At 42.5% G+C, this 27,775-nt stretch overlaps 1 protein-coding gene across 3 annotated transcripts in view; it reads left to right on the plus strand.

Moving 5' to 3' along the window:
• The first annotated feature begins 9,130 nt into the window (after window positions 1-9,130).
• Window positions 9,131-27,775, plus strand: part of col16a1 (collagen, type XVI, alpha 1) — a 59,623-nt gene continuing 40,978 nt past the window's right edge. For all 3 annotated transcript variants that reach the window (XM_068575510.1, XM_068575512.1, XM_068575511.1), the window contains exons 1-4: window positions 9,131-9,377; window positions 14,349-14,463; window positions 24,354-24,422; window positions 24,511-24,628. In XM_068575510.1, coding sequence (XP_068431611.1) covers window positions 14,388-14,463; window positions 24,354-24,422; window positions 24,511-24,628 — 263 coding nt within the window. In that variant the 5' untranslated portion in view covers window positions 9,131-9,377; window positions 14,349-14,387. The remainder of the gene's footprint in view (window positions 9,378-14,348; window positions 14,464-24,353; window positions 24,423-24,510; window positions 24,629-27,775) is intronic.

The raw sequence follows: 27,775 nt of genomic DNA on the forward strand, positions 1-27,775 counted from the left end.
CTCAGAGATGCTCAGGAGGTAATAGTTATTCTAAATCTACTCGCCTGGAGGATGGCTCTATACATAGACTCTCCATCAGCACCTTTTTGTGGGTCTTATAGGGTAACTGAGCAGCTTATTTAGATAACAGACAGACAGCACTGAGGTTACAGATACACAACACGCATATTGCACATATGGATTTGATTATAAACACCCTGTGGTTGAGCATGTGCAGCATGAAGCATGTTAATATTGATCTCGTCGGACACTTGCTGTGCTATGTGTTTCGTATGTGCTTTATGGCTGGCTGGAGTTAGCTACAGGACCACAGGAAGACATTATATTGCCTAGTTAAAGTCTTAATGCAGCTTTGCTTCTGCTGGTGCAAGTCTGTGTGTGCTTCTGCATGCTAAGCTATGCACCAAGTGGGTGTTTGGGACTTCTGAGCGCACACTTTAGCAAGGATGCACTATCTGAGTTGATAAACGGAGAGAAAAGTCTTTGGTGATGCTAAATGGTAATATGTATTCCAGGTGTGTCTCTGTAATCTCTTAAAGTGCAGTTTTGCATTTGAAAGCAGATTGCATGCCCATGCAGGCCCTGGGCAATTAGGAGGCAAGTGTCAACAGACGACCTTGGCCAAGTCTTAAGGCTCCTTTGGCCGTCTCCAGCCCTTGAACTAAAGACATCTCCAGTCCTCAGAGACATCAAAGTGAAGAGAGTTTTACTTTTTTTTTTTTTTGCTTGGCTCCCTTTCACATCCAAACTAATAAATAGATTCAAATCATGCACTAATGGAAGCCAATGCATCTCAGAAGGAAGTTTGTTAGCCCTGTGAAATGGTACCATCACAGGGATTAATGTTTCTGATTTTAAAATGAAGTATTCTGTTTCTGTTGCATCAGAAATATATGTTACTGACGAAAAAGCATAGAAAGGAAATATTAACTTTGTGATTCTCTCTGAATGTTGCTGCACCTGTTGTCAAATTCAAAAAGATTGTGAACGGCATAGAAGTAGTTTTCTAATCCCATGTCAAAAGGACTATCGACTCAGTTAATAAGTTAATTTCAGTTAATTTCATTTTTATCAGTGGGTATTCTTTTAACTGTGGTGGTAATTGTCACACCTCTGGAATATGAATGAGCCAATAAGCCTGCTCGGTCCTATAAAGTGTGTGCATTGGACAGCACAATGTTGTAGAGACTCAGGCAGACGCTTGTTGGGTCCAAATGTGAATGGGATGCCATAATGTGAACATCTGATTTGAAATAAATGACATAGCCATATGTCAACACACCAAACACCCACACGCACACACACATATGGTTGCATGTATTTTACATGTTAAAACAGGTATGAAAGTTAAGCATTACGTTTTATGAAATGGAGGAAATGATAGGGGTCCAACATTATGTCGGTTTCAGTAGAGAGAAGAGAGTGGGAATAATCCAAACAAGAAGGTTGTCTGTGTTCAACTGTGGAAAAATACATTTGGCACGCTGCGATACTCAAGTTAACTATGTGCAGCATGTTTGGAAAACCTGGCAGGAAGAAAAACCTTTTCTTTCAAGAAGTCCTGGAAGCAGAAAGCTCCCATAACTTTCTGAATAACGTGGCCTGGTGATCATGTGACCGCACATGCTTCCTGACTCCAACTCCGAGAAGCACACCAACTCTTTCCAGACTCCAATGGAAAACTACTGCAGCAGCTACTGTATTTCCTCCACAGCATTCTAGTCTCTGATCTGTGTGTGTGTGTGTGTGTGTGTGTGTGTGTCTCTTTGTATTTCTCCCCACTCGCTCCCTCTTTCTTATTAGCCGGTGTCAGCATATTCCACAGACCCATCCCCCATCCGCTGCCTTTTGAACCTTTCTTGTGGATGGAAAGACTGAGAGGAGGGAGGACGGGGGGAGACTTGCTGTTGTTGAAATATGTGTCAGTTGGCCAAAGAGGGCCCACATGTTTGTCTTCATGGCACAGGATGTGGCATGCATAATCTATTCCCTCTACATCTCCTATTTTTTTGGATCTTTTCTTTTTCTCAAGCCTCCTTCCCCATTTCCCTCAGTAACCATCTTTTGCTCGTTTTTTTATGGATCCCATTCCTTCTCTTTATTGTGCTCTATTTTGTGCTTACCCCCAATGCCAGGACAGGCAAATTAGACTTTAGTAATGTAATACTCTGTCTCACTCCCGTCTTAAATCCGAAGTGTGCTCTGTGTGTACCGATGTTGTAACTTAAGTTGCCAGTTTGTTGTAGCTTTGGGAGTCTGACTTCAATAGCTTATTGCTGCAATAACGCAGACCAGCAAACTGAAGAGCTCTACACACACACACACACACACACACACTTACCCACACACACTCACACACTATTTTATTCATGCTAAGCGGAAGCCTCTGTTACATTATCAGTCAACAAGAGGCAGTGTTGGGTATTAAGCCAATTTACTGGTACACACCAGTGTACCGGGACTTTTAATGACTATCAAAACAGGGGCCCCTCGCGCTAATTCAGCGCTGTGTGCTCGGCTGTATTTTGTGCGACTGCCCATCTATAAGCACGTGTGGCTATCTCTTTCCTCATTGATTGACTGATTTATATCGGCACTCATGCTTGAAATAGAATCCACTCCTCTGTCTGCAATAAAAATGCAGAGACTCGCTGAGTGTATCTTCTCTTCCGCTCTGTGTGTGCGTGCGTGCGTGCATGTGTGTGTGTGTGTGTGTGTGTCAGATTTTTAGCATTGCATGTGTAAAGGTTCACTGGCTGCATCTCAGGTGAACGTAAAAAAAAAAGAAAGTATGTTTCTTTCTTTCTTTTCCTCCCTCTTTTTCCCCCTCACCCACCCCAAACAAGCTAAACCTAACCAACACCCAGCAATTCCGTCTATTCCCCTCTTTCAGTGCTCCCTTGCTTCCCCATCCCTCATCCTCTTACTGGAGCACGGGAGCATGCAGTGGAAATAACAGAGCCAATAAAGACACTGCCAGAATCCATCCACTCCCAGCGCCTCACATAGTTGCTGAGGGAGAGAAAGAGTGGTGGGGCTGTTCGAAAAGGGAAATAAGGAAAAGAGAGAGGAGTCCACCTCTAACATGTCTGCAGCTATGGGTGAAGGAGGTACAGGTGGAGGATGTAGTGGCCGTGGGCTCAGGAGAAGATGAATGAGGGAGGGTGGAGAAAGAGGACGGGACACAATGAAGATGGAGAGACTTGGGCGGTGAGACGATAATTCTTGGAGGGAGCATATGGACCAGGGTGGTCCACTTGATGCCTCTTCCTTACCCAGAGGTACTATTGCCGGTCCTGAAGTACCCCCTTGAGAGCTTCGCAACAGGTGCAATCCTTTCCAGTCCACTTGAGACTTCTACGTCTGTTAGCAACGGAACGCTCAAGAGTCCTCCTCTGTAATCGGCCTGGATTGCCTTCCTGCTCATTTTTAATTAAAAGATAAAAGAGGAAGCTTAAATGGAGAAGACCTAATTCATATCGAAAGTGGTGTCCAAATATAGAACAGGTGGATTATAAAGAAGGGCAGAGCAGAGTTGAAGTTGAACAGAAGGCGAGGCCAAACTTAGAGTGATGACAGACTAAAGCTGGTTAGAACAAGGCCTCGCATCTCGTAAATCATGGAACATTTTCAGACCACCATACGATGCCGGTTGACTAAGTCATTGATTCTCCTTTTCAGAGATTGTCCCCCGCCGTGAGCGGGAACTCGGCCAAACCCACCATCCTCGCACAGCATGTGTGATTGTAATGGATCACAACATCCCATACATGCACACATGCACAATACACACACACCCACGGTCTGTGAAACCTGGGACGGTCTATCCAGGCCGAGTGCTCCCAGTCACTTTGTCTACATACGGCGCAGACTGACTTGATATGAGGCCAATTTCTTCGCAACCCGCATCTCCCCGGAGGCTCTGAATTTGTATCTGAGTCGTCGATCCTTCACGGCGAGCTTTTACTTAGTTTTATTGTTTTTCATTTCCCTTTTTTTTTCCTTTTTTTTTTTTTAATGATTAAGCATTTATGATCATGTCTCGCAGGGTTGCCATCACATTTTAGTCCCACCAGGCAAGGATATGAATGGCTCATATGCATGTGAACTGGAGCATTTACATCAATTCTCATTGAAACTGTCGTCACATGCCGCTGCGTGGCCTGATTCCCTTGTACGCAGAAAGAAGCTGTGAAGAATTGGAAGAGCAGACAAATCTGTTACCCGTATGTACCCCTCAGGAGGCCTCTGAAACTGCATCCTTTCATGTAGAATACAGACTTTCAAAATAATTGCCTCTTTCTTGTCAAGCCTTTCTCTTTTTTTCTTCCTCCCACACACGCACAAACACTCACAGTACCTTTTGAAGGAAAGGTCTCGTAATTATTACATGCAATTTGTATCTGCATTGGCAAGTTTAGAAGGCAGCACTAGAACGCGGAAAACTTTGGCAAAGAGATTTATCTCTGCTTCTTAATCAACGACATTTATTGATGCTGACAAAGTGATTCAGGCAAGTGGATTATGATCAAACAATGTTTGTCAAGCAGCAGAGACAAAGTGTCCCTGAGACGGTGTTTGTGTGTGAGGGGGGGGGGGTGGATTTATCTCACCATATTTCCATGGAGATGCACTCAAAGGGCATTTTTCTCCTTTGGATATGGAAAAAAAAGATGCATTGTGTTCTTTCATTCTACATGATTCAACCTTTTAAATGTAAGGAGGCAAAGAGAGACAGGAAAAAATGTGAATCTTTTAAGAATACTCTAAGAAGAGATAACATGATCACACCTGAGGCGATGAGGACCACACGGGTGCTCCTGCCGAGGCAGAATAACCCCCACTGGTGCCATCACTTCACCCAAACCAGAGCCTCGATATAAAGCTTCTCTGGTCTTTCTTTGACCAACGCCATGCTTTGTGCTTCTTCAAAGTGAATTTTCTTCACTAGTTTACTTCAGTTATTGAACAATTTCTTAGAGCGCAGTCCGTGCCGCATATTTCTTTTCTAACCAGACGCTGCGTGTGTCGAATCAAAAATGATTTCATTATTATTTGTGTTTTACCGTGTCATGCGCATGTTACACACACTTGCACAACTTCAGCGGCAGTTATACATAATAATGTTTTAGTCTTAATAATGTTAAGACACTTTTTAGGACTCCCTCTTCATCTTCAACTCAACTGTCTGTTTCTGAATTTGTAAATAATCCGACCCTTGTGGTTTAGAGAGAGAGAGAGAGAGAGAGAGAGAGAGAGAGAGAGAGAGAGAGAGAGAGACTTTATTCATCCCCAAGGGGAAATTAGTTTGTCATAGTAGCAAACAATTTACATAGAAGACACAAAAAAATATCATGATCGCAAAATACTCAATATATTCAACAAAACAGCAGATTATATTTATTAAGGAAATGAAACAATAAAGCAAGTGCAAAGTATGTGCAGTGTATATAAAGTGCATGTACAGTGACTAACGAAACAACAAAAGCGCTGCGTGGGCTATTGCTCTTGATGAATGGATGGCATCCATCATGGATGGCTTCAGGACGGTCCTGAGGACGTTTCCTGTAAGCGGAAATAAGCAGGATTCCTCGAACAGGGACTGCTAACTTGGTAGTGAGAGGGCGATCTCCCCACCAGCCCAAAAGTGCCACGTCCTGGTGCATGACCTGATTCCATGTTGAATACAGTTCCACTTCATCAATGCTATAATCCACAGGGAATTTTTCCAAGTCTCTCAAGTCCACCGCAACCTTCTTTGGTGCAGGAGTGGCTCTGACTCTATCGCCTGTGTCTGCCTCTGTAGGTGACGTCGTGAACCTCGCCGCTTTCAGAACTGATTAACATTCTGTGCTGGCTGTGTTTTGGCCATAGTAAAGTGAATATTTTGTCTTGGTTATTAATCTTAACATATTATGGGATCCAGTTGAGATGCCCCTCTCTGATGACTGCCTGGTAATGTGTCTGTCTGTTGTTGTCCGCCGCTTCAGCCGCCCGAACTACAGAAGAACACTAGAGGAACTACAGGAACACTATATTTAGTCTTGTGTACTGATCTCTCTCAAGTTTACCGTGGGTAACACAGAATAGTCGCAGGAACTCAACATGATATTTCAGATGGGTTTGAGGATATGGGATTTGTATGGTGATTTCTTGTTGCTTCCTCTTTAAGATGCTTGCCGCCCACACCCACCCCATCTCCTATGTTTTATATTTTTGTCTGACTAACCAATATCATTTGTGTTGTCATTGATGTTTTGTTCTGTACCCTATGGAGATCGTTGAGGGTAGTGAGGTCCCATAACCAGCCATACTGTCAAACATCTTAATGCAAATGAAAGGAAGAACAAATAAATCTTTGTATAAAGTGGTCCTGACTCCTGACTGAAATCTGATTGTAAGACACTTAGAGCTGAGTTTGCCAAGTGGCTTGCTCATGGAGTTATATAATGTCACAGCTTAGGTATTTGATGTTTCAAAATTCACTGTACATTTGAGTACAGACAGAATTGTACCAGACAGACAGAACAAACACAAAGTCATCTTTTTCCCAAACCTCAAGACCATTGGTCAGGGATTTTTAAGATAGCAAACTCTGTGGGAGCCGCAGATATTGGTGCAACATTCAAATCACGCAACCAACATCCAACTACATATATTATTAAGGCTACAAACTGTATGACTCCATTGAAATGCAATCAATAAAGCACCCATGAACCGCTCAACAGATACCATTCTCAGGCTCATACTTTGATTGCACTATATTTATTCTTTGTTATTGTATTTGTAGTGTTCTGTCCTATATTTATTGTTATGCACCTTTCACCGAGTCAAATTACTTGTATGTTACTCGTAAGATTACCCTGATCCTCGAGAACCACAAGCGCATGTGGACGTCAAGAGGTGTCCACATCAGGTTTTAAGCACCGGTTTAGCTGCCAATCATGCTGAGAGAACAGGATTATACAGCTTTCCAAACTGTCCAAAATGATTTACAAAAACATAGAGCTGAGTCAATTCATTTTTTTTTAACAATTCTGCCAAAAAAAAAATTCATTAGTTTAAATTTAAGTTGCTCTTGTCGCCCTGGTCGTCTGCATTTGTTCATCTGTGTATTCCTTGAAAAAGTATTGTGGTTCACTGTGTCTTTGTTTTCATGGGATTATTGACTGGATGAGTAAGGCAGCTGCAGATGGTGATGCCAGCGGTTCTGGTGGAGCTCCGGCAGAGAGGTGTATTGGTTGTATATATGTGTGTTTCCCATGGTACTGTACATGGCAGGAAGCATCTCCAGGTTGCAGCTGTTGCTGCTCCACCCTCTGTCCCCATTGCAGTTCATAAAATAATGAGATTGTGTTAAAACAGTGTGTTGCCAAAAGAAAAGCTTATAAGAAAAAATAATGAGCAACCTCTTTTTTTTTCCTTTTTTTTTTTTTTACAACAGTGACATTCAGAAGCCACCCCAATTCATCAAGCATATTGAGCCGGGTACACGGTTTTAGCTATCTGTTGTTTTATCCTGTATCTCCTTTGAAGGTTTCTTCCATTTCTTGTTGGCTTGCTCATTCGTCACGGGACCATTGAGCTTCATTTCATTGAGAAAAAGTCTGGCAAGAACTCAGAATATTCCAGAGAAACGACTCTTTAATTTTCTTGTGATATGCATAATAAAACACGTGCCACTAAGTTGTTTTAGCATAATCCATCATTGCCATACTCGCACAAAGCCCTCGGCTGGGGAATGCCTCACACCTGAGATAAGGTGGTCATATTCCTCACCCAAGTTGTTGAAACTCAGTGTCTGCTCGTATGTCTCTGCAGATAACTTGGACCAGATAAATTGATTTATTTGCAAACCTTTTTATGTTTTTTGTTTTGTTTTACTTAGCCCTTTTGTGTGTCATGATGTGGTTTAATTAAATCAGAGAAGTCTGCATCCCAGAGTGGGACCCTTTGTGGACCTGATGACTTGTAGATTTGGACAGACCTCTGGACAGTTTCTTTCTGGACAAAATATTGTGAAGAAAGAAATAGATGTGGAAATGTCTCACGGGATAAGTGAAAACTGTAACTGCCATTGGGCTTCAGGAAAAGTGGATGGGTAACCACAATCATTACATATTATCCTCTTTTCCACATGTAGTGGCCAGATTGCTCTCCCCCTCCCCCTCCCCGTACCTCACCTCCTCCATATTAGTTCAAAAGGGTCGTATCCGGATGACCATGTCGTTCAAAGGTTGCAGGATTGCTGGACAGCTGCTAAAGTAATTTATTAAGTGTAAACATTGTGTTCCTCTCGAGGCTTTGCTGGAATTCATCGAGCTGTTGTCAAGACCTCTTTTTTACGCCGTTTGAACTTCTTTTTTTTTTCCTGAGCTAGAAGTTGAAACTAATGAGAAGGTGAAGGATAATGGCTTGGTGGAGGATTTGACCTCTGAACATATTACAGAAATAAATATCTTGAAGCTGTAAGCACTCCTCAGTACCTGTTCAGCCACAACAGAGGGGGAGGCCCATATGAATCAAATGCCCCAGTGATATTTATTCACCTCCTGAACTATTTACTTACTGACAATAAAGGTGGAATTTATGTGGCTATTAAGACAAGTGTTTCTGAATGATCAGCGGCAGCTACGGAGGCCACTTTATGGATTGGATGCAATAAAACCCAGTGATAAAACAATATGGAGGCTGTGGACCTGGTCGTCAATCAAAGGTAAGTATGATACGCAAGTGCATTAATTTTAATGTAATAAATTATTCTCAATAATGCACCAGACGTTGCTGCAGTTCTCCATATTTCTTCTCCTATTACAGTGCTTAAAACCCAGACTGAATGGAAGTTTTCTTTACCCTCCAGTCAGCCATGAATCAAACCGTGAAAGGTGAAGGAGAGATGGAGGAGGGGTGAGGAGGTGAGGGCAGAGAGTGAAGCGAGGGTATGAGGTTGCGAGAGAGAGATGCCCCAGGCTCATTTTCCACCACTATGGACGAACAAGGTGATGTCACTACACGTTGGGATCTCCCAAAGAGAGGATGGGAGAAACAGAGGAAGGGGCGGGCGGCATGTAGAAGAGTTAGGAGACAGGGGGGGAAGTAAGGAAGTAAGGAGAAACCATAAGCAGTGGGAGAGAGGGATCTAGGACCTGGATTGTTTAGCAGAGGGGAGGGGAAAGTTGGACACGGACGATCTCTCCCTAACTTTTGTCTTCTTTCCTTTCTCCGTGGAAGAAGCCTCAAGAAAACCACTACACGGGACACGGGATTACATTTTGGATTGGGTCAGCGCCGCCACACGAGATCCCGCTGGATATTTACACGCATTTATTTTCCGGATTCATGTGGCCGCATATTTGTGGATTTATCAATTGTTGAAGGTATGGATACTTTGTCCACTTGTACGGGCGCGTTGGCGACACGTGAAATGTGCAAAGCTGACGTCAGTCGTAAAGTTACGTCGCGGTGAAGTGAGGTTGCAGTTTGGAAAGTGACTGAAACTTTTACACTCTGTCCACATCGCAAACGGAGTTATACGATTAGGCTACGTCCCACGGAAGTATTATATTCGCCCTATAGCAGATGACACATGCACAAACTAACTGTAAATGGCCCCTATGATAGTGACGCTAAATGCAAGTGTCAGTGGGGCTCATTAAAGTTATATCTGCTGAGTAGGCTAGTATTCGCTCATGGTAGAATTGTACTGTGCTTCTTCATTGTTTCTTGTGAGCAACTTTTTAACCGCAGCCATGACGTCGAGCTGCTGGTAAAAAAGTGATGCTGATTTTCCCTTCAAATCCTAAGCAGGCTGTAATACAACACATTATGGGCTGAGTTGTTACTTTTGTGGCTTGCGTCCAACCCCCTGTGGCATGGAAAAGCCTCGGAGCTGAACCCTGTCTGGATCTGCAGCGTGCATATTCTCCATGCTAAAGTAATGTGTGAGCATATCACTGCACTGATCTGAGACCAGTGTCCAACTTCGGATTTGCTTCGTTGGCTACCTGTGGTGGGGGGGGGCTTGAATGCCACAGTCACATCTGTTTTCTTCATCACTCAGCCATCCCGTTTGTGCTGGCTTCTTGCATCCTGCCTGCGCTCCCATCTTGAACGTTTTCTGAAGAGTCCCTTTACCCCCATGGAAAATGTGGAACAGCTCAGTGTTGCACGTTTTTTTTTTTTTTTTCATTTGCAAGCCTCTTGAGACAAAGTATGACTCACTTCTTTTGAACAGAGGTGTCCATCGCTCCACTGTTTCCTCTTCACATTCAGGAAACAGCAGATACATTTGAGTTGAAAGCCATTCCAACAGAAACATAATCTGAAAAGCTCGTAAACCCTTGCAAGCTGCAGTTCCGAGTTCTCCTACTTCTTTAGACCATGGGGATTGTAACCCTGTAAATATTTCAAGTTGTTGACTTTGAATTTTCAAACGCTCGCTTTACTTGCTGCAGGCTGAACAGGCCATGCAGAATCTGTGTAATTTTCTCCTTCCAATTCTAGCCGGCGGCCAATTGCATTGTCCACTTGACTCTTTGCTTATTCAAAATTGCAGTGATGTGAACATTAAGCAGAAACGGTCAGCCGGATATCTGCCCGCTGAAGGCCGACGAAACTATGCATGTCATGGGCTTCAGGCCAACTGGTTCAAGTCTTCAGACTGGGCGTCACGTTACATCGGAACTTTTGTAAGTGGACTAAAAGTGTTCATGGCAACCCAGAACAGAGTGAGGAGTTGACTATGTCAGCACTCCCTCCTTTTTTTTTTTTTTTTTTCCACAATCTGCAACTGAGGCTGGCCTGTTTTACGTTCACAGATGTTCAAGTGAAGGCCCTGAACATAACCCAGTGTGTAAGACGAGTAAAAACTTGCCTTGGTCTCCTTTTGTGTGTCAGCTTGGGATATTGTTTTTGCTAGTTTGCAAGTCTTTTAACACTTCCTGATCTGTTGATATCTGGCATTTCTATCAAAGCCTTAGGGCATCACTTTTATTCACTCCAAGTTCCCCGTTGTAACAGGCCTCCATGCACTCTCAGGTTTGGGCTGAAGTGCATCTGAAATTGCTAGAGCCATGAGTGTGTGTGTGTGTGTGTGTGTGTGTGTGTGTGTACATGTTGTTGTGTTCATGAGGACATATCAGAATTACAGAAAAGAAAATCTTCTGACGGTTAACATTTTTTTGACAGAATGACCCTAATGTCGAGTGGAAACGCGCTGGTCTAAACAATAAAGTTGTACAGTGTCGCTGGAGTTTGGACCTCTTCACCCCATTAAAAAAGCATTCAAAAGAATTGCTCTGAGTCTTTTATCTGTCAAAAAGAACTCTCGGAGTTCCTGATAAATTGGGAGCATATTGACTGAACATTCACCTGCTATTTTTTATTTCTTTTTTGCCAAACTCGCAGCACGGCTCTTGGGGATGGCAGTGTCAGTCTATCGATCCACCGCTTTTGATCCAGACAGAAATGTGTCAACAGCTATTTGATGTATTGCCGTGACATTTTGTCCAGATATTTGTGGTCCCCAGAGGGTGAATCCTAATAACTTTGGTGATTCTTACAACCTGATCATTTTTCCAGCAGGTCAAAGTTATGACTTATCTCCTGAGATCTGACGTGTCGGGTTACACATGATATGTGAACATTTTTGTACGCCAGTGTTTGCATCCGCCTGCCTACTTTTTATGAAGGGCTTCTGTTTCATTGCTGCATTCCAGTCAACCTTTCGTGCACTTTCCTGCACATCCTCGGCCGAGAGGACTTTCTCTGGAGGATTTAGTCAGGGTCACAGTTAAAAAAAGGTCCAAGCAGAAGATTGTGGTGTACTGCACAGCTCCCAACCCACCAATGACTGTGAGATGATATGCCATGATGGAACATGGAAGATTGGAAAGAGGTACCCTGTTAGCGAGCTGTCCATCAATCGTCTTGGTACAGAATGCTGTGAGAGACAGCTGGAAAGGCAGTGAACCCGCACATTGACCATCACATTTATGCTGGGTTCTCCCATTAAAACGGATGGAAAGTAGTCTAAACAGTGGGCTACTGGTGCGGCGCTATTTAATCATCCGTGTCTGGGTGGCTAATAAGCAATTCTCCTGTCATACCATCGAGAGGACATGTTTCATTTAACTCTGTCAGAGTGGGTTTCTATAAACAGGCTTGTGTTGGGGCTGTTTTTCCATCTTTAAGTGGTGGCAATGATGATGAAATGTGTGACAATACAAATTGCTTAGCATTGAGCACAACTGACCTCGTTATAGGACAATATCTGTACCTCTTTTGTATTCAAACCATAAAATCTACTGGAACTGGTATTTGTACTGGAGATAGAACATCTTAGTGCTAAACCTCGAACGGAAATGACCCCAAGAAAAACTGCTCATGTCCGTATCTTCAAGGAAGACACATTGTTGTCATTGGAGAGACAAAAAAAAAGGTCCAGGCTGAAATGATGAGGCCTCCGTTTTGATTGTCGGTGTTGGTCAACCCCTTCGGACTGTGCTTTTCTTCAGGCTTTTAGTGCTGGAAGACTTTCAAATTGCTCATTGTTTTCCTTCCTGTATTGGCTGTGTGTTCAGTGACCCGATCACTCGCCGGCCTGCTTACCGGGCTCGTAGCCAACCCAGCGGCCAAGCCCAGTGGCCTAACCCCACATTACCTTTATCTGTTGGAGCCAGCTGGGTGGCCCGTGACGCTGCCGATGGAGTGCAGAGAGAGGAGGAGAAAGAGAGACATCCACAGCAATACATATTAGGAAGCCTATTATATAGTTTGGGATTATGGCCAGATAATAATAGCAATGAGCTGTAACTTTTCCCTGAGCCTATGTTCTCTAGACTGTGATGCATTATGTATTATGTACTGTGTGAATTTTTATTATTGCGATCATGTGGCATGAAGCCTATAATAATGGCTGCAGCTTCAAAGTGCTCAAACTCAGCCATCTAAGGCATTGATTAACTTTCCACCCATCCAACTGCAGGGGACAACTTTCTGTGTTGTTGTAATCTATAATTTTAGCACTTTAGCTCGCAGTACATTTGTATAAACAGTGTCCATTGTGTCAACACATGTGCAAACAGATCAATCGTGCCATAACATGATAATACAGTGTCTCGCTAAGATCTCGCTCTTGTCCTGAACGGTAACCAGGCCTTTTGAAAAAAGGAAGAAAACAAGGGAAGCAACCACATCTTGAGTCAGCAACCCCCCCCCCCCCCTACCCCCCACCCCAACATTAAATGTATAATTCACAATGTGAAGCATGTCAAGCTGTCCTTGTTATTACAGTACATAATTTGAAACGCTGGGCCCCTCCACATGGCCTGATTGCAGCAAGCTGGAGGCCGTCAGGTCAGGCTAGTTCGAGGTGTCCTCCGCGGGGCAGGGACGCCACATTGTGCACCCCCAGGGGAGCGTGGGGGTCACTTCTCCTGGCAGACGGGACAGGTGCGTGCACAGACACACAGTCTGTTCGCCTGCCTGCCTTGAGGGCCCCGCTGTACCTGTAAACACTGAAGAGTTATGGGGGTCTACACACATGCTGGGGGCAAGTTCAGGTCAGCTAGGCCGTGTGGAGTGGGTGATGTTGGGGTGTAATTGTGTGTACACTCTTGTGTGTTTATGGAAAAAAAAAAAAGGGCTGACTGCGAAGCCCGAATAATATAATTATCCAGACGTGGCACATATTTGAATCTGTGCATGTGTGTGTTTGTGTGTGTGTGCTTGTTGTTGGGCCACGTGGAAGCATCTGGTGCAACACAACCATGGCTCACAGTGGAATAGTTTCCAGATGTGTTTGTCTGTTTTGGCCCCACTGTGTGTTTGCCTTGGGACCAACCAGCCTGCATGCAAATGTTATTTTTTTATTTAATGCATGTATTTTGCTTTGTAGTCTTGGTATTTGTTTGCAGCAGAATGTGTACTCTTTTTGACTTTGAATTATTTACCAGATATTGTCATGTGTGTGTGTGTGTGTATATGTGTGTATATACTTAAGTGCACTCTGACAGACAAATTCACATGTGTGTGCCTGTGTGTATCAGCTGCCCAGTCAAAGGCCAACCAGATGGACAGGATAATGACTATGATCAGACTTTATAGAGTTACACTTCTTAATGAGGGACATTCTGGTTAATTCGTATGCCACTAACAAAGGCCGCATCATACTACATAATTAACGCATCAACTGTGACTGACTCATAAATATACATGAACGTCTATTTTGGAGTCGAGCATAATGCGCAGCTGTCAGCGAGTGAGCAGACTGGGTGGCATTCTGACAAAATGTGCGAAGGATTTGACTTTTTTTTTACTTTCTCTTTTTCTGTTTGTTCATCCATCAGCTGGTGGCTGAGGTGAGGCGCTTTCGGTGGGGTGAAACCATGTGGCTTCTCTGGTCCTGCCTGACTCTGTTGGCGCTCAGCTTTGGCTCATGTGACATGCTGACATCTGAGCAAGGTGAGTTTCCTCTGCTGGAGCTTTACAAAAATGTAACCTTCAGCAGTGGTTATGCATGCTAAAACATGTGAACTTGCTTTCAAATAATGATGAGTTCAACACACCCACATTTGCTTTATTTCAGAGAGATGAGAAGAAGGAGACCACTCTCATATTTGTCTCCTAATGTCACATCCAGCTGCCAGTTAACTTATCATTAAATTAAAAAAAACACATGTCAAACAATAACTTGCCATGTTTACACTTTGGGGTTTCTAGGGATTCAGCAAATGAGATGTAACATGTTGTGTAAGCAGCATTAGTGATGCTAGTAGGCTGATTTTGTTGCCGTCAAATGGAACCGAGGCAAGCTGTTTATCTCTAATCCAGGATTTACACTACGAGCGAACAAGCTGCACGCTGTAACTTTAGATTTACTGTACACATACGTCAGAATGAAACTTCTCATTTGACTCACGACAAAGAAAGAGATATACTAAATTAGGGCTGCAACAACGAATCGATAAAAATCAATTAGTCAAGCAAAAGGCTCGTTCTAACGGACATGTGCGTTAAACTGGAACGGCACTTTTAATTTAATTGCTAAAAATAAACAAAAATTCCCCAAACATTCTCCCAGTTATAAATAAGACAAACCTAAAAAGCTTTGGATCCCCTCTGAATTTGATGGAACTGGGTGTGTGAGGCCAAGGCCACAAGGAAATGGACTGTAATTACGGCGTATGTGTGTTTGTAGCGAGCGGCTCTTGGTGGCAGGGCGGTGAGGCTGCGGCAAGGAGGCGTACGTGTTTACCATGTGTGGTTGTGTTACTCTTCATGAGCCATCAATCATTCTGAAATTCTTTGTGTAAAGATTTTCAGATGTCTTTGTGCAAACGCTGTAATAATAAGTGTCAGTTGATTTGGCTGTCAGTGTGTGAGAGGAGTGCGTGTGAAGAAACCAAGAGGACGAAAGGGGAAGAACAATCTCTTCCACTGTTTTGTTTTATTTTATTTTTTTATATACCTAACTGTCATACTCCCTCACCACACTGTGTTGTGAGGGGCCAGCTCTCACTTGGGGGGGCCGAGCAATTCTCCATAGCTTGTGGAGCTCTGTAGCGAGCTTTGTGAAGAAGAGGGGGGGTGGGGGGGTCCCTCTTGGGAGACTCAGAGCTTTTCAGATAAGACCGAGTCAGCTTGCAGCTCCCCTGAGTCATTCTCCCCCAGTGGTGGGAAGAAAGTGCTTTCTTGAGCGCAGCTATAACACTTTGTCACAGCAAACACACACACACACACACACACACACTCACGCTCCTCTGACTCATCCAAATCTCTACTCACTGGTAATTTGCTGACATTACAGCAGGGAAGCAAGTTTAAGTAAAACTGGTGTTGAGGAGTCGAGCTGGATGATTCCACTGCAGTGTGTCAGCCAGTGAGATCGGTCCCCATAGTTGAATTAAATTGCTGAGATTCCCTACGTTCGGAAAGTGTTGCTGATGTAGGGTTTTTGTGTGCACCACATACCCTACCCAATCTGATGTAATGGATTTCTGTATTGATTTGTTTTCACTCAGTTTCTCTCCATCTGTGTCTGAGCTAAGTTGTATGTTTTCCGGTGCCAATGATTTGTAGTAGTAATGACCTCATTTGCACAAAATTGAAAGTTGGAGAAGACAAGTGGCAGAAACAGACATACATCACAGATCCTGTTATAGGGGTATGGCTTATTTTTTTGGGTTAGGATATAACTAAATAAAGTGAATATTCTAAATGTGCTTCTACACTGAGAACTGCTTATATGTAGTCGATTCTTACTATTACTAAATACTGCATTATTTCATATAGATTCTAGTTTCCACCACACTATATATATATATATATATATATATATATATATATATATATATATATATATATATATATATATATATATAGTGTGGTGGAAACTTTTTGTAATAATTTTTCTGTGAGACATAATCATAATGAGAAACTGTTAAACGTCTTTAAGTATTTCATTGAACTGGCACTTAGAATAATTCAGCTGAATGGTCAGAGCTTTTTCCCCACGGATGGTTTGGAGGGAAGATGTCACCGGCCATACATTTGTTGTGTGGCAAGTTCTGATTTAGCAGAGTCTGTGTGCACACAATATTCAGTTCAGTGATACAAGTTACATTTAAAAGACCATACTGATAAATATAACAACACCAGCCAAAAATGTGGCTTTGTTAGTTGGAATATTCTGGCTCATGCCATCACAGGCAGTTCCAGAACTTCACTAAAGAACTCGGGTGAAAAACAAACATTTCCTGGACGAAGCTGCCCTGTTATTTCACTCTGTGCTGCAGAAAAAAAAAGTGGATTGTAGTAAAATAATATTGAGTCACACCTCAATACAGAGTACATAAAAATGGGTGGCACATGTGATCAGTCAAAAAAGATGATAATGTTTGAACATTTTGACTTGACATGTAAGCAAAGTAAGTGTATGTTGTCCCTTTCTCAGTCCCACTTAGCAATATACAAACACAGGTTTCCAGACATGTCAAACATTGCAATCTAGTTTGAGTAGTGTACAGCATGTACGCTCTAAATTGTTGTAGTGAAAAGCTTGTCAGCGTATGTCATGAGTCCAGTCTGCGTGAGCTTGTGAGAGAGTTTTAAATGTGGGCCAGAGGCCTTCAAAGGGGAAAAAAGTGAGCTCATCCCTCTAAAGCTCATCGTTTTAAGTTGTTCCACTCCTCTGTGCTGTAGTTTTATCTCTGGAAAAAACAGGAATGTTTTCTCTTGTCAGTTTCATTTGGCCAGGAAGACATGAGAAAAAGCCTCTGGATTATACAAAAATAGAAAGAAGGGATTGACACAGTCAGACAGTCAGTCATTTTAGCCACACTTTGAGCTTACACAGGCTGCATTGAATCATTGTGTTGAATCATCAACTACACCATCCAACATGCCCTTCTCCTTCATATGGTGTGTTTGTTTAATAGTTGTGGGACTTGTTTTCTGACTTTCTGCTAATCAGCAGCCTCGTCCAATTATCTTGGAAAGCCACATTGTGAAGCACATTCAATAACTACCATAGCCTCTCTTATTGCAAACCACACACTCCTTCCTAATGAAAGGGCTCTGCAACAGTATTAAAACTCAGGGGCAGTTGATTTCAGTAGACCCAGGCCACAACAAGGCACTGTTAGATGAGGCCATAAATATCTTACACGATGCACGGAAGGTCACACATCACTTATTTTAGCTGGGATATTGCAATGGGGCAGCTTATGTTGAGTTGTTAGTTGTCATAATGCATGCTCGGGTGGGATACTTTTTTATTTATCCCTTTACCATAATCAAATCGTCAATGTTTGCCCTTGTCTGCCACCTTTCACTTGTACACTCTTCAAGTGAAGTGTAAGTCTCTCATCAAAATGCAGGGTTTCACTTCTCTAAAGACCCAAAATGTCCTGAATTTGTGTCTTTGTCAAGGTGGAAACTTGGGGGAACTCTCACAGCAGCGTACTGCATGACTGCCAGTGTAGTATCATTACCTGCTCTGGCAAGAATCAAAGACAACCCATCAAAGAGGAAGTGAACCCAGCCAACACCACCCAATCTCTTTTAGGCTACATGCAGCTGGTAGCAGGATCCTGGAGTGGCACTCATACTACGTACTAATTAGACTGTCAACAAGCAAACACTTTCCTTTGATCACAGCTTGAGAGGAAATGGGGTTCAAGTTCTGCAGTATGTCCTCTGCCAAACTGCCAATTGCCTCAGTACGCAACAGTCCACTAAAATAGCATCCATCCGCTGAGTTGTGTAGAAATAGCTTGTGTAGCCCAGGAAAATGAGCATTAGTCTCTTCAAGTGAACACAAGATTTAACTTGATTCACAGCTTTAAAAGTTGTAAGTAACACACATTTAAAAGTTGTTTACCGATGATATTTACCCACATGCAAACTCACCCTAAGCATCATCTGGTTTTGTCATCTTCAGTTATGCTTAAAATTCCTGCAGTAATTCCTATTTTGGTGTTAGCAATGGATGAAGTGGCTGTGTATTACATTACATTTGGCTGACGCTTTTATCCAAAGCGACTTACAATAAGTGCATTCAACCGTAAGTACAAACTCAGAACAACAAGAATCAGGAAAGTACAATTCTTCAACAAAGTCAAACTATAAAGTGCTTTCAGTAAGTGCCATTTAGGTGCTACTAGAGTGCTTCTCCTGTGCTACCTTTCTTATTCAAGGTGTAGTCGAAAAATATGTGTTGTTAGTTTGCGACAGAAGACGTAGACACTTTCTGCTGTCCTGACGTCAATGGGGAGCTCATTCCACCATCAAGGAGCCAGGACAGCAAACAGTCGTGACTTTGAGTGTTTAGCTCAGAGTATAATAGTGTATAATGTGAACAGGCTTGTTCGTAGGGACACACCTAACTGCAGTTTAGCTCGATGGTAGTTTGAATGTTTTACAGATCATTAGTTTGGTTATATGACCACCAAATTCACTGTTTTAATTTCAATCCCACATCTTGCAGCTGTTTGCAATAAAAAAAAAAAAAAAAAAGAAAAAAACAAGATTAAAGCAAGTGGCCAGAAACCCAAATATCAATGAATGCTAGTATTTTCTTATGTCATCTGGAAATCTGGAAATAGAAATGTTTGCTCACACATTTGTCGGAACAACTTTATGAGGTGGTGATATGTCATTGTTGTGTTAACATCTTGATACGTCGCTACATTAAATAACACGAGACACGGCTACTTTTTTCTGTGGACTGTTAAACCAAACAGTTTATCTGCTTGAAGCTCGTCTCTTTCTCTGGACCACACTCTTGCTACACACATTACACTACTTTTCTACTAAAGACATAAGGCATGGTGAAAACATTGGGGTGCACCTTTTATTATGTAAAGCATGCTCAGACGTATGCAGGTTGAACCAGGCCAACAATACAATGTAACAGAGTCTTTAAGGTGAACAACAGCTAATGTTCTTATGTCCATTCTGCTCTCTGTTCTTCCGTCTCTCTCCACCTTTGCCTGTCTGTGTTGCTTGATTGTCATTGTGCTTTCGCCCTTGCCTCTGGCAAGTATTACTCCTGACAAAGCCTTCATCTTGATTTTGTTCGATGGAAATGAAAACACAACGTAAAAAAAGGACTGTGTACGACAAAAGGTAGAACTCACCATCTCTTGATTAAAAGAACTTGTGATGGGAGAAGATACGCTATTGATGTATGTGTGATTACGCATGTCTGTTTTTTTTAAGTAAGCAGGGTCTTTGTGAGGCCGCCGAGTGCATGTTGCAGGATGGACCCGTCAAGTTATAAAAAAAAAACAGTGTGTGTGTGTGCGTATGTGAGAGAGAAAAAGAGAGAGAGCCAGAGTAAATGAAAAAAGGATGTACTGTCAGAGTGTGTAAGAGGGGCTCAGAAGATGGCTTGATATTTCCTGTATTCTTCACTGTATCTGTTACTTTTTTCACAAGTCACATTCAATTCGTAGCATTTCTTGACGTTTCATCTCAAGTTTCTCTTAACATACTACAACACCACTGTTTGACACCTCTTATCCGTGGCATGATTTGTACTCGCAGACAGCAACAAGAGAGCGGCGCACTGCGCAGGCAAGATGAAATGTGCTCTGCTTTGAAAGAGTTTCTGTTGTGAAACCAAGATGAGCCGGAGCTGCAGGGCGTTAACTGATGAACTTTATGAGTTGATGAAGTGCTGCAAGTGATTCAATTCCTTATTGTGCCGGCCTGCGTGAAATTGAATTTATAACTCTTAATTAAAGTCTTGTGTTATTATTAAAGTAATTATATTAGGCCCTTTCCTTTTGTTATGATGCGACTTACAGTCTGGATGAAGTTGAATTGTGATTGGAAATAGACAATGTGGACCAGTGTGTCGCCGTTTCATTAAAAAGATGTTCAACAATTCAAACCATGTGTTACGGATTCGAGGTAAAGCAAAAGGTGTTTACATGGCAAAGTAACAAAACACTAGAGGAAACCGATACAAAAACTATAGTCACACGACATACACACTCAGTTTCTCGCAGGAAAGAAAGACAATCTAGCACAGAACAAGGAGTTGACAGACTAAATACACATGGGAAGGCAGGCAACCAGGCCCAGGTGGAAACAATCAGGGCGGGGCTTGCAATCAGCCAGGGGGAAGGCACAGGAGGAGGGAGGAGTCTGGAAGAGAACAGGTGAAGGTAATAAACAATCAGGAAACACTGGGAAGACGTGCCATGAATCCAGGAGACACAAACACTTTCCTCATGTAGGTGAGCAGGGCTGTGGTGAAGACCACTTAACCCTTTGTTGGGTACTCATTGAAATACTTTGTAAGGAAAATGGTTTAGTGCACAATCGAGAGCTAATGGATAGTGATGGCGAGACGAATCTTCCTGAAGCTTTGAGGCTTTCCATCCAATTGGTTCGATCATGGGTCGAAGCTTCAGGACGCTTCATTTGCTCTACTGCGCCACCAAGTGGACAAAACATGTAAAACAGACAGAGTCGTCATAACGACACCATTTGTGAAGCTTTTGAATTTATTAAATGAACGAATGATGTTTGGGATGTCAATACATCAACTATAAACTTATTAATATTGTGTCTGTCTTTATGATCCAATTACTGGGTCAAATGGATAAGTGGCGACCAATTGAGCAGAGGTTTGTGATGTGACTATGGCTCAGTGGTTAGACACCCATCTGTCAGTGAGAGGGTTTGTGGTTCAAGCCCGGGATCCACAAGTCTATGATGATGCATCCTCGATTAAGACACTTAACGTAGAGTTACGGTGTATAAATCTTAGTCTCTTTTAATGAAAGCTTCAGTTAAATGTAATGTTAATGTTGTTATTTTTTCATAAAAATATGAACTTTCCCACAGTGCTGGGCTTTTTGAGACAAGTTCACCTGCTTTATAAAATACCTTTCACAGGCACAGATGAAGCTGGTTACAGAGAGGAAGGGGGGAAATCCATTGAGTTTCGCTGCCTCTTATATTTCGAATCGCACGGCAAACCAACCAACTGTTTTCTGAATCAGTCACGTGGTACGGCCGGCTGGCGAGGCTTCGAACGTCACCACATACGTCATCGACACAAGCCTCGGTACGCGCCCCACCAAAGTCTACTTGGATTACTCGAGACGCGCTTCGAAGCCTCGTCACGAAAGGACACATCACTACTAATGGAGTCCAAGTCAAGACCAGGTGCAGTTAGATCAGATTCAAGAACAAGACCAGAGCAAATCTTTTACTCTCCAGAGCTAATTCTCTGCTTTCCTGAGTAATTGCGCACACACACAGCTTGTAAAACGGATCATTTTTGTTCATGCAGGCCAAATGAACAGTAAATAAGAAATGTGTTGTGACAATGGTATTTAGCAAATCTATCCAAGTAATTTACTCTACCCCATTTTTTTTACTCACTACTACTCATCCCTGGTGTAGACCATGAATGATGCCCCAAATAATATCTGATGAACATGTCTTATATCGGGTGTTCAGTCCACCATGATGGAAAAATACTTTTACAATGGCACGCTGGACTTTTTCAGCCATCAACTGAATGAACTCATCGCAAACGGTAGAGGACAGGTAGTTGGTGATTCCTCTGCCCTTGTTCCCGTATTAGGCTGGAGATGTTCTGATAGCAGTGGATCAAAGCCTCAACTAATTAACTCCAGGCAGCTCAAAAAGATCCCATTGTACGGTGATCCCAGCAGCGCATAGTCGCCACAGCGGGGGAGACCTCTAAACGAAATTCAAAATGGATGGTCGGCATTTTAGGTTACAAAACTTGTGCCTGTATGTACTCTAAGATTCCAGTTGCTGGACTTAGTTTGAATCTATTCACACATTTTTATTTCCTTATGGTGACAGAGCACTGCGACTGTACATGGAGCTTTTAATGTTCATGTCAGAGCCTGGAAAATTTTTAGGTTTGATGATTGGTGAAATGATCCCAGTCATCAAATCCAACAGTAAATGCAGCTTCTTTTTTAACTGAACAATAGCAACAATAACTGATCATAAACAGCAGACAGCAGGTATACTGTATACTCTCAAGAGTTACTTCATTTAGTTGTTTCATTCTTTAGTTAAGCTTCAGGTAGTGTCTCCATATTTTGTCAGTGATGAAGACAAATATTTTGACAGGATGTTTGATTCAAAAATAGTTCAGCATTATGTCATCAATTTTGTTCCACTATGCAGGGTCACACTGCAAATGTCTGTTTTAAAAATAAGCAACAGATATGTATGTATGTAGCGTGCATAAAATAACATTAATCATATATTTTAAAACAGTTTGAGGGCAGTTGATGTTCTTCTATCTGGGCCCTCAAGTGGCAAAGCGATCCGAGGCATGTGCCAAAAATGCCTCATCATAGATGCTCCTCTGTGTCTGCCACCTACGTTAGAGCCCAAAACAAATCAGTTTAACCAAGTTCTTGTACCTTTTTTTTTAATGTTTTTTTTTTTTTTTGATAAAAGAAGCAGCATTGTACCAGGGTAAATGCAAATGTGCAGCCTTCGGCACATCAGTGCGTTTACATGCTGGTAATAATTCGAATCTTGCTTTAGTCGGACTATGCTCTCTCTCGGGGCAACTGCTGTTATCCGAATATACATGGCAGTGAATAAATCGAATCATTGGCCGAATGCATGTCATATCCGATACGACAGGTGGCGCTGTTTTCATTACATGTAGTGGTGATACAGCATCTCCGCTTGACCTCTTCACTCTTCATAATGGAGAGAACCCCGCTAGCTTCGGTGGTTGTCGGGGAGCTAGCGCAGAGCAAACAGGGAACTAGCAGCAGCGCTAGCTGGCTACACCAGAGAGCTAGCAACTTATCCGTGACAACTTATCGTCTCTTTCGACTTCCGGGTCACGACCTGGGAGGGCGGGAGGGAGGAGGCGGCGGGATCTTGAGCATGCGCACAAACGCATTGTCCAGTTCCGATCCGATTCAGCGTATACATGCAGCGTTATTCGAATTATCAATCGAATCGAATCGAGTTATCCAGGGGTGTTAATCGGATCGTAGTCGGACCGCAGTTATTCGAATAAAGGTGTTTACATGAACTGGATAATTCGATTTTAGTCGGACTAAGCCAGTTATTCGAATCCATGTAACCGCACTGAGTAATGATTTAGAATAATTTTAACAGCAGCACAGTTCAAAGAGCATTATTTCTGGTTAATGCTGGTTACCACCTGCTCCCACATTCTTTGCAGTCTTATTAAACTATATATATATATAGACACACACACACTCTTTATGAAGAAACTGTGTCCTGTAGAACGTCTTGCTCTGGACCTTGGTCCTTGGCCCCAAAGAGATCAATTAGCTGTGGATCACAGTGATTCACAGGGTTTTGTCTCCTTGTAAAAGTACTGTCTTTTCCTGCACATCTCACATCTTCCCTCTGTGGTGAGGCAGGTCGCTCTGACAGGCAACACTTTTCTCTGTAACCTCCCCTGACAGGGTGAGAACATATCCATCACACCGAGGCTACCGTGACAGACAGCTGGGTGCAAGACAACCTGTCAGATTGGGCTGTGCCCCTCTCTCTCCCAGCTTTGCCCTCATTTCATTGCACTCTTTGTGTTTTACACTCTTGACTCTTTCAACTCCATCAACTCCACTCGACTTCTCTTTCTTCCAGATCAATATTTATTTTTCTCATGCATGTTTGCAGTTGCGTCTTCTCGCTTACACAAAACTCTGCAGTAAGTGTGAAGGTGACATTTAAAGTTTCTTTTTCAAAGACTGACGCGCTCTTCTTGACATTTTATGAAGGCTAGTACATGTCAGGCTTTTTGCTGTTTACATCGCTGCTTAACCGTCTGTGCCATCTATTTGTCTCCACAGATGATCAATGCCCATTCTTGCAAGTGGACGAGTGGAAATTTCCTCAGACGGCCAGGGACAATATCACAGGTGAAAAGACTAGCAGAAATATCCAAACAGACATATATATTTTTTTCATTTTATTTGTGTTGGTGCTGATGAATCTCATTTTTGTCAGGTTTTAATCTGGTGAGGCGATTCTCCCTGCTCAAGAACAAAGATGTCAAAAAGATCCGCAACTCTCGAGGACCGGTCATCCTCCGTCTGGGCAAAACTGCCCTCCTGCAGCCCACTGAGTATGTTTACATCAACCCCCTGCCGCTTTCCCTTTTTACATCAGCCGATAGAAAACACATCTCACGCAGGCACATTCAGGTGGGAGATAATATATTATGGGACGTGACATAAAGCACATTTTCACCTTTCTGTAGGCCTATGTCAACACGCTCTGAAGAAAGAAATGAGCAGAAAGACTGAATGCCCTTTGGCTAAGTAGCCTCTGAACTCTCGCTCAACTTATCAGTGCTGTTCAATGGCTGTGAAAGGCAGGCAGCCACGGGTCAATCTCTTATTGCATTTCCAGAAATACCACTTCATTCACCACTGACACTGGCCTGTAAAACTGAACTCTTAACAACCTTTTGGTTTTCCCAGTTGTAACCGCATATATACTTATTGTAACTAGTTTTCACATGGATAGGAGCGATGCCTTAATTGGTAGGCATGGTATGGTTGCCAGTAAAGAAGTTGCAAGGATATGACTTTAATAGCATCATTGTAGAGCCGTTGCTTCTGAGCTTGTTTCTGGGCAAAGAGAACAGGAGCCATAAAATCCACCAGAGCACGGTGTCCCTGCACAACATTATTCCGCAGTATGACATGGTGTACTTATACTTTCCTGGCTTTACATTTTGGTTGTAGTTTGCTGTAGATTTAGTTTGCAAGTGTGTGACAAGTGCTTATTAGGTTTATGTACTGGCTGTTCTTTACCAGTCCTTTTTCTTTCTATTTTTTCTTGCAAACTATAGCAGGTTTTCAGACGGCTGAGCTTCTTTTCACCCACCGATAAAGCAGTTTTTCACTTGCCAATTGGGTCAGCCTAGAGTATTTTATCACTTTGTCCAGCACTGTGAGCTCCACTTGCCTGAAAGCCCAACAAATCTGTCTACAAAACACTCTTTTTTTGGTAGAGACATTTTGTTCTAAAAGTGTCACATATATTGTTTGTCACAGGCTTAGAGAGTGCTTGTCCTGAGGAAAAAAGAGAGGGGGGGGGAGGCACTAAAAAAATATCACTTCTCAGAAAATCAGCATCTTTGGAGCCAAATCTAAGATTATTTTTTTTTTGCTTCGAACCATACAGAGAGAGGGCATCCTCTATCTATTTTGGATTTTGTGATGCTGCAGCATTTATTGAAATGTGGATGCCATTGAGAACTCTGCTGTCAGTTTTGTCATTGAAGAAGGTTGCCTGGGTGACTTCATTTTAATCAATGTTAGCGCATCATTGTGCTTCTCTCTATACATGGGACTCCCTGTCTCCTATATATGTTCCTCAAAACGATTGAAGAGAATTAGAGAAGATTCTTGCTTTTTTTAATTTTGCATACGCTTATTTTCTTTTGCCTTCTTGCCTCACGTAAAAGTAGATACAAATCCTCCTGCATTCGTCCATCATAATGTTCCTTTTTTATACTTTATTTGCATTATTAATTTAAACTTTTGCCTTCTCTAATTGCATTACATTACATGTAAGGGCTTCCGGCATTTAGTGGAAAGTGGAGGCAGAGAACAGATGGGCGAGATGTCGTGGGGAAACAGAAAGGTTAACGGTTTTAATCCAGGCAGTAAGTGAATGCATCAGAACAAACTCTCAAGCTTGTTAGCTTGTTCCTTGCCTTTTCTCTCTCTCTCTCTCTCTCTCTCTCTCTCTCTCTCTCTCTGTCTCTGTCTCTGTCTCTGTCTCTCTGTCTATGTCTTTTTTTATCTCAGTGTCTGTGTGCTTATGTGTGATGCTGATGCCTTTTTTCCCCCCCAGTCTGAGACTATATACTGTATAGATTTCTCAAGCTGAATCCGACATGCCTCCCATCCACCACAGACTCCCTGTCACTCAGGCAGCTTTTCAATTCATTGCCTGTTAGGTTGACTGCAGTGCAAGATGTGTGTGTATAGTAATTGGAAAGCAGCGTTTTGCTTTGTATCAGAGGCTAATCCATTCAGCTAATCCAAGCTAACACAGATGAGTGACAGTCAGATGAAGCTACTTGTCTCACGCCTCTCTCAGTGGTCTGCAGACAGTGAAATGGGCACCAGTCACATGCATTTTAATTTCTGCAAAATACAATTGCTTTTGGCCTGTTTCTTTTCCACGGCCACAGTGTGTAGAAGAGATGGGAACCCATTCTGTGGTAATATGGCATGAGGCCACAATATTTGACCGAATCTAAATGCATTTTTATGAATTGAACATGTTGTATCACATAGCAAAAGCGGTACAATCTTTTTTTTACACATTAAGCATTTTGCTGCTGGAATTGCTTGATAAGGAGAAATGTAAAATCATGTCTTATTGAAAGATCAACTGAATTAAATGCAACTGAAGATAATGAGTGCAGAGGTGATGGTGCTCTTAAAATGTCTCTGTGTCCATGGAAGGATCATAAATGAGCAAAGATGTAGGAGAGGAATAAAAGAAAAGCTTTTGAAAGGAATCGTGCTAGTATTTTTTGCAAACGCAAAAGAAAGATTGGGAATATGAGTCAATGAGGAGAGGGTCGTGTACTTTTATGAAAATGTTTCAGCTTACATTGGCACATCCACCAAAATCATCAAGAAACTACAATACATCCACAACTCTGCTGCCCATCTGCTCTCCTACTCCCGCACCAAAGATCACATCGCCCCAGTCCTTGTTACTGTTATGTCATCTCTCTCGTTTCTATTGTACTTGCTTCTATTGTTTCTCTTTCTACCATGTGAAGTGCCTTTGAGTATCCTTTCTAAAGCACTATACAAATACAATGTATAATTCTTTGTACCACCAGAAAAGGATGATTTCTAGTCAGTCCAATGTTGCATTTGTGCTACAGCAAATCTGTCCAGATTCCATGCAGAAGCCGAACCAAATGAGGCTGTGATTTTGTAGAATTTATGTCAACCTTTATTGAGCTGGGGAATGTTATGGCTCTAGTTTTGAACAGCTAAACTGCATCTGCGCAGATGGGCACGCAGGAACACGATGCCATGCTATTTGCTCCAGGGATTGCGATGGCAGTCTGTCATTCGGTTGGTCTGTTGGTTAGCTGTACCGGCCACATTCAGCCCAAACCCAAACATCCCAACAGATACGGTGTCTCGGTTAAATTGCATGAGCATTCACGGTTTGCAGACGATGTCTTACAGGACTACCTGCAGGCAGATTTGCAATAAATTATCTGACA

The sequence above is a fragment of the Clinocottus analis genome, unplaced genomic scaffold (genome assembly GCF_023055335.1).
Source record: "Clinocottus analis isolate CAN_PGR_092001 unplaced genomic scaffold, fCliAna1.0.p SCAF_14, whole genome shotgun sequence".
NCBI lineage: Eukaryota > Metazoa > Chordata > Actinopteri > Perciformes > Cottidae > Clinocottus > Clinocottus analis.